General features: G+C 42.1%; 1 protein-coding gene across 1 annotated transcript; it reads right to left on the minus strand.

The window, feature by feature from the left end:
- Positions 1–1,565: 1,565 nt before the first annotated feature.
- Positions 1,566–9,120, minus strand: LOC118411942 (interleukin enhancer-binding factor 2 homolog). Its single transcript, XM_035814466.1, has 14 exons — positions 8,970–9,120; positions 8,306–8,371; positions 7,596–7,695; positions 7,190–7,312; positions 6,960–7,062; positions 6,520–6,585; positions 5,984–6,100; positions 5,806–5,884; positions 5,363–5,450; positions 4,893–5,069; positions 4,338–4,425; positions 3,767–3,921; positions 3,362–3,426; positions 1,566–2,116 (listed from the first exon to the last, which is right to left on the minus strand). Exons 1-12 carry the CDS (start codon positions 8,972–8,974, stop codon positions 3,770–3,772), a joined length of 1,164 nt encoding a protein of 387 aa, XP_035670359.1. The 5' UTR covers positions 8,975–9,120; the 3' UTR covers positions 1,566–2,116; positions 3,362–3,426; positions 3,767–3,769.
- Between the last annotated feature and the right edge of the window lie 798 nt (positions 9,121–9,918).

Raw genomic sequence — 9,918 nt, forward strand, 5'->3', positions numbered from 1 at the left:
ATCTTTTGTCACACCCCTGCTAAATACAGTGGTCCTTTGGTGTTGGTAAAACTTATAGAAAAATGTGAGAATCCTCGAAGCTCGTCAGCGTATGCTGGTACAACCATCACAGACACGACACAGACAGTAGAGAACTTGGTGAATCAGACGTTTCTACAAGAAAGGAATGGTGGGGCATCTTCCCCAACCACAGTAGGTGGGTACCTCATAAAAATAAGTGTGTGTGTGTGTGTGTGTGTGTGTGTGTGTGTGTGTGTGTGTGTGTGTGTGTGTGTGTGTGTGTGTGCGTGCGTACGCTCGTGTCTGTGTGTACGTGTCTCGGAGTCTGTGACTGGATGAGGAGTGAAAGAGAATGCACATTTGTGTGTCTGTGTGAGTGTTTGTGTATATGGGAATGGCGTATTTAAGAATGGCGTGTGTGTGTGTTTCTGTGGTGGTATTGGTGTGCAATGAACGAAACATTGTGTTACATTTCTGCTTCTGCTACAGATGTCCAGTCTACATCAGAGGGTTATACAACATCTACACCCACTTATGTTCCCAGCAATGACTCTCCTGCCATGGACTCTGTAAGCTTAGCCCTGCCCCCAGTCATAGCTGCTATCGCCATCAGTACATGTGCCTGGGTTGGCTTTTTTATGATACGCCAACTTCGCAAGCGCCGCTCCAAAAAGACTATCGATGATCAATGTGTCAGTAGACACAACCAATACAGACAGAGGAACGGTTTTGTCATCAAGGAAAGCACAACGCGGTGCTCAACGGTGATGAACCCACCACAAACACAGACGTCCCGCTATCGGGCCAACCCCTCGAGCTCTCCGCGCTACAGAATAGCTTCAGCGTTCTCTCCAGCCACTAGGTGTGGTGTGGTGGCGGCAGCCGCAAACCCTGGCAGCTCTCTGCAACCAACTCAGCACGCTTACATGCATGAGAAACAAGCTAGAGGCAACAGTTTAGCGAACGATAGAACTGACCACAGGTCGTCAGGTTTGTGCACCGTCGGTGAGACAGTGTCACACCTCTACACGATATCAGATGATGCCATGAGCTACGTTAATGGTGAAATAAGTGATGGCACTGAAGAGAAGCAATCCGATCACAACCTCTCTGTGATATATCGCATTATGGGAGATGTGGGTCACCAGGGAAGACAGATGGCCGATGAAAGCGAACAATTTTGATTCTGTTCTTGCTACAAGTTTGCGAAACCAATTTCATACAAGCTTGCACAGACTTGTGGGCCGATCTTTTTTTACAGTATGCCTGAGGCAATTAGGGTGGTAGCCCAGACAAATTTCCCGGAGGTACTGCATAATAACTACTTCCCCTCTTGCTCACCGTTGCCTGTGAACGATTTACAAAGACCCATTTTTCAAAGTCTGATAATAGTCATGAGGTGTGGGTGAGGAGTGAGACATATGGAATTTACTCAGTGTGTACGCCCAGACGTATTATCAAACTGGAATAAGCATCAACAGAAAGAATCAACAATCTTCCAGGACACAACTTTTGGCACCAGCAAAAGGGGATGGAAAAAGGTAGAAATTGAACTGACACAACAGTTTGTACTGATGATTTATTGTGTAAGAAACAGATGTCAGACAGAGAGAATGAAGGGCGCTAATCATATTTTGTTACCAACATGACACTGTATGTTTCAATCTGAATTGTAAATAACAGTTTCCAATGGGAGAGGGACATTCCATCTCATGACGTGTCGAGCCAACATGATGTTACAATTGGTCATGGTAATCAATCTACATGTGTGCCATATGACGCTACATAAAAGATAAAACATAACTTACAGTACTGTTTTGACAGCTTAGCTCCATTATTCTTAATACATACTATTTCTAATCTTAAAATTTTTGCAAGTGATTTTACCTCAGTGGTGACCAAGTTCATATGACACAGCAAATATGTCTTTCCAATGTACGACTATTGTACTCAAGAATTGTTTCAAGTCTAAACCACGGTGTAATAAATTCACAGTAGGTTCTTTAACATACAACAAAGTCCTGTTTTTCCATAAAGTACAAAACATGTGAAGACCTTTACCAACATCTAAGAGAACAAAGTTTTCCTCACTGATTTCTTGTATGAAACGTATCTAAACTCGGCACAAAAAGTTTGGAATATCAACTTTGGCTGATCATATTTCCGTTGTTTCTGCATCAATTTCAATGTGTTAGATATCAATAGAAAGCGTGTATGATTTTCTTTCACATGGTATCAAACTCTTTATGATTATAAATTCGTGGAACGAGCACCAGGGCTGCTTACGTCAGTGGGTCGCGAAAAAAAAGTGCCCAAATTTCCCTTTTTGTGTTCAACACTGTCTCAGACTGTTAGTGCGGGTGTCAAGGGTTCAATCTATCCCTTTTTCAAGCAATCTTTGGTATACAGAACATCCAAGTTTATCTTTAACATTTGAGTAGATTATATGTGCCATTTTGGCTGTTCGATGACAGAATGGAGGTGTGAAGATGACAAGGAGAATGCCACGCTGACTGTCGCACGGATAGAGCGCATCAGCGCGAAGCGCCTGGTAGAGGCAGTGTCATGGTGTGGTGTATGTATGGCTGCCATGAATACCAAGGTTCACTATCATCCCAGACAACCTCAATACTGTGAGATACAGTACAGGGACACCATTATCCATTCAGTCGCAATGTCTTACCCCTTTAATATGGGGCCGAATGACATGCTGCAAGATTACACCGCCCGTCCACGCACACAGTCTGCATGGTCCTTGCTCTGTATGGACGTTGCATTTGGTCACACACACACATGCTGACGAGGTATGGCATTGCGACTGAATGGATAATGGTGTCCCTGTATCTCACAGTATTGAGGTTGACTTGTCTGGGATGATAGTGAACCTTGTTTTTCCTGTGCCAGGCATGCAGACACACACCATGACGCTGCATCCACCAAGCGCTACGCGTTGATACGCTCTATCCGTGCGACAGTCAGCGTGGCATTGTCCTTGCCACCTCCACACCTCCATTCTGTCATCGAACAGCCAAAATGGCACATATAATCTACTCAAATGTTAAAGATAAACTTGGATGTTCTGTATACCAAGGATTGCTTGAAAAAGGGATAGATTGAACCCTTGACACCCGCACCCGCACCAACAGTATGATACAGTGTTGAGCACAAAAAGGGAAATTTGGGCACTTTTTTTTCGCGACCCACTGACGTAAGCAGCCCTGGTGCTCGTAAAGAGTTTGATACCATATGAAAGAAAATCATACATGCTTTCTATTGATATCTAACACATTGAAATTGATACAGAAACAACGTAAATATGATCAGCCAAAGTTGATATTCCAAACTTTTTGTGCTGAGTTTACTATACACCAATACTTCTACAAGTTACAAGACTGTGGAATGACATGGCACCAGCCTTCTTCATGTCTGAAAAACAAGAAAAGATCATCAGTTAGTTTCATTTGAGGAGACAACTTACTACTGACAACCAAAAGTGGAGCTGTACCCCTAAATTTTACCTTGATATTTGTGTTTTGTACAATTGTATGGTATTATAATTGTATACCTAGTAGTATACAAGAATATGCTGTATACTGTCAGATAAAATAGTAAAGCCTTTCTCGCATTACTTATGTTGTCTCACATTACTAATCTTTTCTGTGTACCTATTTCTGAAAATCTATTGCGTATGTTGCATATATTAAAGTATACAGTCAACTTTTCGATTTAAAACATTGGCCCTACAAATCAAAGTGTGCATACATACACTTCATGCGGATACATCCTGGGCCTCCATGGCTTCCTCCACCCCCTCTCCATCCCCTTCCCCCTCCCCCTCTGGTTTCTCTGGTGGCTTCTCGTAAGCCTTTTCCGATGGTGTCACCACCACCCCCTCCCACACGGACATCTCCGTAGCTATGCCTGGTGAGACACATGGGAGGAAAGAAGAAATGATTGAGCACTTTGGAAGAATCTTTGAAGGTAATGAGTATAAATCAGTACAAAGCTGATTTTCACAAGAATTTGTTTTGCAGAATTTGAATACATGTCCAGCTTATTTTAGTTGTAACATGCCCCTGCTCTTTTCAATTGGCAGTATGCCTGGTAATAACACCTGGGTTCAAATCATGCAGCATGAACTTCCTGATAACTGAATCTATATGACAGCACCAGTCTTTGTCTATGACTGAGCAATCCTGAGACTAAGATGTCACTAAATAACATGACAAAGACTGCTCATTCCTTCACAAACAGTGGTCCCAAACTTGTTCTGGGGTTGGAAATTACAGTTCAGAAGACCCTAGTATTGCCTATATCATACAGGAACATAAACTGACTTGAGTCTCCCTCCATGCCCAGGATCTTCTTGTAGCCTCCGTGACTGAGAACTCGCAGTAGGGTCTGGGCTGTGTAACAAACCTGGTCCTGAAACAGTTAGGTAGGAAATAAGCACTTCCATTGGAAGGGTACATTGTCTCATCTAACATGATTATCATAAGTGTGGAAAGTATTGCCTAGACAGATCTGAGATGTTTCACATTGCTGGCACTAAGTACTGAGGACATGGTTTACAAAATTTTCTGCACTTACCTTTTGCATCCAACTCACATAATGGTGCTCAACCAATGAATGTACAACTATAGCAAATTGTAAAGGGTAACAGATGAGCTTTCCAATGATACATAATACATGTACAACTACAACAATGCAATCAATTAAGTAACAATGAAGCAATCATCAAACCTCTTCTTCTTGTTTATGCACAGATATTTTTACCTGTTCTCACTCACATAGGTGAACACTTTAGCCCCCGTGGAATAATTATTTTGCATTGTTGTTAGTGCCCAGTACTATGAGCTAGTATTGAGAAAACAGAGTTCGGAGACTAGTACCTGTTGTTCCAAGGTCATGACAGTGTGAACTCTGACATTTCCGCCCTCGCAGGGGTCGGTGATTCCGACCGACCCGGGCAGGAAGAAGCCGGCAGCCAGCAGCTGGAGACAGCGCCGGAACGCAACGTTGATGGGGAGCGGCTGGCGGTTAGGGTTGTTCATGATCGCGTAGTGGGCCTGAAAATGGGAGGAGACAATTACAAACAAGACAAGGCCTTCTCTATTTATCAATTTTTGAGACACACACACAAATGCTCCCTAAAACAAAACCCTCCATATTTCATGGAGCCATTTAGGTACAGATAGTTCATCTACACGTAGGTCAATTATGTCTTTAGCACATTCTGGGCGACTATAAATTCATAACTGAACAAATGTTTGTCTATCTCCACAGTAGAGTGTTTTTAACCCTATAACTTCCTCTTTAATAGTACAGATAAAACAAGCTACATGTACATTATAGTACATACCAACAGGTCTATGATCCAGGGGGTCAGGGGTTCGAGTCCCGTAAACCTGCTGTGGAGATCCTTCAGCAGACGGATCAGGACCTTAATGCTGATGATAGTGAGGAAAAAGTTATCACCATGAATAAAGTCAGCAAGCAAATATACTAATTGTGTTCTAGAGTGCAATAGACCAATCCCACAGCCCCACCACCTCTATCAACAGAACATGCATCTGCTCTCTCATTGGCCAAACTCACTACTGCATGTAATTGTTGGTAGACAATCAAGAATAGCTATACTGGATTGGTGTAATTACTAAATATGAAAATATGAAACCACGCATTGACTAAAGCGGGGTAATGATTAACAAAACGGACAAAACTTTTCAAAAGTTTCGCTTACTTTACTTAAACTTAGACATGTGCCAATGTTTAGGAACATTATTATATCATGAAGACACTTACGTAGAGTGGAAGGCGTTTTCCTCAAACCACCTGGCGTGTCGAATGGCTGCTAAGTTCATCTGAAGGGTTTTAGCATCCACTGGGAAAACACAAGAGAAAAATTGTAGAAATTCTGATACAAAGCAATACTTTCCTGCAGCAAAGTAATGAATCAGCAGGGGGAGCTTTTCCTACTTACAGTGTATCTCAGGGTCCAGTTTGCGCAGGTTAGGTGGGATGGTGGTCACCAGGACTTTTACTGTGGCCTCTGCAGAACTAACCTCAAACCCAGACTCATTGGGCAGCATGGTCAGAACTGTGGAAAGAGTTATGCTTCACGTTAGTGTCACTCGGGGTTTACAACTGAAATTAATGAAAATTTAATGAAATGTAAGCACATAGATAGAGAGCTGAGGTAGGCCTCACCTCAACATGCCTTTTCAACTAAGCTCACCGGGTTATTGTATCCTACTCTTTTCAATAAGTGTGTTGGATTCTATGTGCAGAGGTTTGAAGTTTGTAGCTTATACCTTAGCTCTCTCTCACACATGGGGCTACATGCTTTATGTAACCATCAAAAATGACAAAATGCAAGCCAACCCTAGGATTGAACTCAGGCACACAGATCCACGGAACTTGATCCAAATGGCCAGGCAACAGGGTCATGTTACTTCTCACACCACAGGACACGATCATGGAATAAATGAGTTAGAACTGATTTAGATATAAACTCACCCTCCTTAGGGTCTGCATTCCGCACCTCTTCAACCACCTTCTTCCCCAATCCCTGCACTGCCTCTCCTGTAAAATATAATACATCATCATACACATGCCAACATGCATACAGATTTTACCAGTACCAAAAAACTATCAGTATTTTTTTTCTTTTTCTTTTTGATTTTTTTCTGGAAAACTTTCGTTTAACAGCAAGGGGTAGACATGTTAAGAAAATAAAAACCCCATTTCAACATACTACTGAAACACAAGCAGCAAATAGTGGAGTCTCCTACCTCCTAGCATTCGGACCAGGGCTGTCAGCTGACAAACTAGGCTCGAAGGCCCGGACCAGTTAGACTTGGCACTTGAACCCCACTGTCACACTACATATCAATACACTATTGAATCCAGAGTAAAACTTAGACACACTGCATAAAAGAATGAGTATATGTACTTACTTGTGGGCAGTATCTTTAAGATGACAACAATGTCAGCCACATTGTGTCCTGCCATCATGGTACCTTTCTTGTGGGAGCCCACCTGACGAACCTCCTCTATATGCTGTGTTCGACAGAGGAAAGGGGACAGGAATTACCAGTAGATCATCACAACTTGTATATCTAGACTGCATATTCAAACTGCAAGTGCACACATGTAACACTATTCTCAGTACATGTAAGAACATTACCTCAAAGCTCCCAGGTGCTACGATCAGGTTATCCAGAACATTGTTGATCTTGGTGACCAGGTTCAGTACAGCAGACTGTTCAGCAGTGGTGGGAGTCAGGTCCTGGTTACGCTTCAACAGGGCCTGGCAGCAAGGTAGCAAACGGTGTAAGTACAAAAGTAAAAGTGATATATATGTCCAGTTAGCTTACTGACCTATTCTTCAACTGGTTGTAACTGAGAAGACAGGTGCTATGTATAGTATCTAAGGCTGACAGGGTGAGGAAAGCAAGTAAGCAAGCAACGAACACAACGTCGAACCCCTTAATACCAATCTACTAGCCTAAACACAAGGCTATGGAGGCCACATGTCGTATGTCTATGATGACATGATGTAATGAGTACTGTAAGCTGACAGTGCGGTGTACCTCTGTGAAGTGTGTCTCATCAGGTGCAGGTTTGACCCTTGGGAAGGCGACCTCACACTGAACCAGGTCGAAGGGCACATGTGGGATGAAGGTACGGAAGCTGTGTAGAAAGACAAAAAAAAATTGTAAATTATGAATTTCTATAACTATAAGTAGTGTTTCTATGTCTGCTCTTTTTATAGTGAGCTTCTGCCACTACCTCCCTATGAACATAACTATGAACATTGGGTCTGACTACTGTTACTGTACAATTATATAAGCTCATTCACACTTTGAGTACACATGCTTGGCGACAGGAATTGTAGGTAATATGTCAATTGTGGAGGCCCCTGAAATATAAACAATGGCGAGTCTGAACATTTTCTTCATATCGAGACAATGGTCAAGACTGGTACTAGTACAACTAGTACTAGTAGAACAGTTTACAAGTCAGGGGCCTTCACCTTTGACACTTGTTTGACATATAACCCACAACACGTGTCACCAAGCATGTGTACTCGGAGTCAGGTATGATTATGAACAAGTTTATTGTTTCAACCATGAACTTATATTTTTATAATACTGCAAATGTGTAATCTTTTTCCTTCCAAGTTCCAATGTACAATGCATTCCAATTATGGCAACTGGCAAATGAGAAATGTAAATCATGTTAGCTACTAGTACAATGGTATATCCTAGAAGTACTGTGCATGAACTTTAAAACGACTTACGGAGGTTGTCCCTTGTAGGGCATCGCGCGACCACGTCCTCTCATGCCTCCACGACCGCGGGCATCCCTGCAGAGTAACACACAAGTCAACAAGTGTTCCTAAATATCATTCAAGCTGAAATCAGACTTCAACTAAAGCTGTAAGGTCTATCATCTGTTTCGTTAGTGTTGCTTGTTAGATCCCTGTAAACAATAATGATATAGGAGTCCATCTTGTAAAGGAATAAAACAGCATAAATGTACCTTACAAAAAAATCTTACCGAAACTAATGACAAGAAGCGCGTGCAAAAAATATTTGGCCAACGTTATAAATCCCTTGGCTTCCAGATATTAATCCAGAAATTTTGCAGACAGTACATCGAAATGCTTATGTTGATCCACAAACACCGCTGTTTAGTGTTACACATCACTTCTTCCGTAGCTCAAGAATAATAGGTGCGAGATCCGCCTATACCCCTTTTCGGTTAATCTGTTAAGAAAACCCTACAAATTCTATATACGCATTTTTAAACAAAACCTCCAACAACAGATGGGTAGCAAACAAAGCATGTGCCCCCCTCCCACCCACTCTCAACAATCACTGATCTAAAACCGTCGTTTGCAATCAATCTAGGGTCGCCTCTACGAGATAAAAGCAGCTAAAACCCTCTATAGGCATACATACCTCATGGTATAGAAAGAAAAACTGGAAATATGTTTCTCTCGGCGGTTCAAAGGCCGAGACGATCCGAACAAAAACCCACGCTAGCTGTTCACCCACCCGGCTTCCAGAAATGGCTGCTGGGACAGATAAGGGCATGCGCTAGAATGACATCTAGCGGATTTTATCGTAACTGCAGACGGCGTTTCTTCGGTGTCTTGAGTGCCTTAATTACCTCCATGAAATGTCATGGAGGTTATATTTTACCCTGTGTTTGTCTGTGTGTCTGTGTGTCTGTCTGTCTGTCTGTGTGTAAACAAAATAACTCAAGAACGGCTTGGTGGATTGGTTTCATACTTGGTGTGTTGGTAGGGTGTGATGAAAGCTGGAAATGATTAGATTTTCGTCCCCCTAGCGGCTTCCCTTGGTACTGCAGCGCAACTTCCGGGTTTGCTATCTCGTGTTCTGAGCAAGCTATGGTCACGATTTTGAAGTTTTAGATAGCTCTTGTGCTCAGAAATAAGTGACATAAGTTTGGGCCCCCTAGCGTCTAGTTTTGGGAAAGCAGGGGCATTTTTGTCAAAAACTTCTGAAGACGATAACTCAAGAAGGGAACAACGGATTTTCATCATTTTTGGTATGTAGGTACCTTAGACAATGTTTTACAAGATAAGATACTAATTATGCAAAACAGGAGTACATTTGCATAATTAATGAGAATATTCTATTATAGCATTTTTTCAATGTATCTCTTGTTCCAGACATGCTATGGTCTTGATATTTTGGTGGTAGATAGCTTTTGGTGTCATGAAAAAGTGGGGCAAGTTTCAGCCCCCTAACATTTAATTGTGGAACTGCATGGGTGTTTTTGTCAAGACACTCCAAAGAGGATAACTGCAGAAAGAAACGATGGATTGCCTGCATTTTAGGCATGCGGGTAGCTTAGACAAAGATGTTCATAATGATATACATG

Source organism: Branchiostoma floridae, chromosome 3, assembly GCF_000003815.2.
Source record: "Branchiostoma floridae strain S238N-H82 chromosome 3, Bfl_VNyyK, whole genome shotgun sequence".
Taxonomy (NCBI): Eukaryota; Metazoa; Chordata; class Leptocardii; order Amphioxiformes; family Branchiostomatidae; genus Branchiostoma; species Branchiostoma floridae.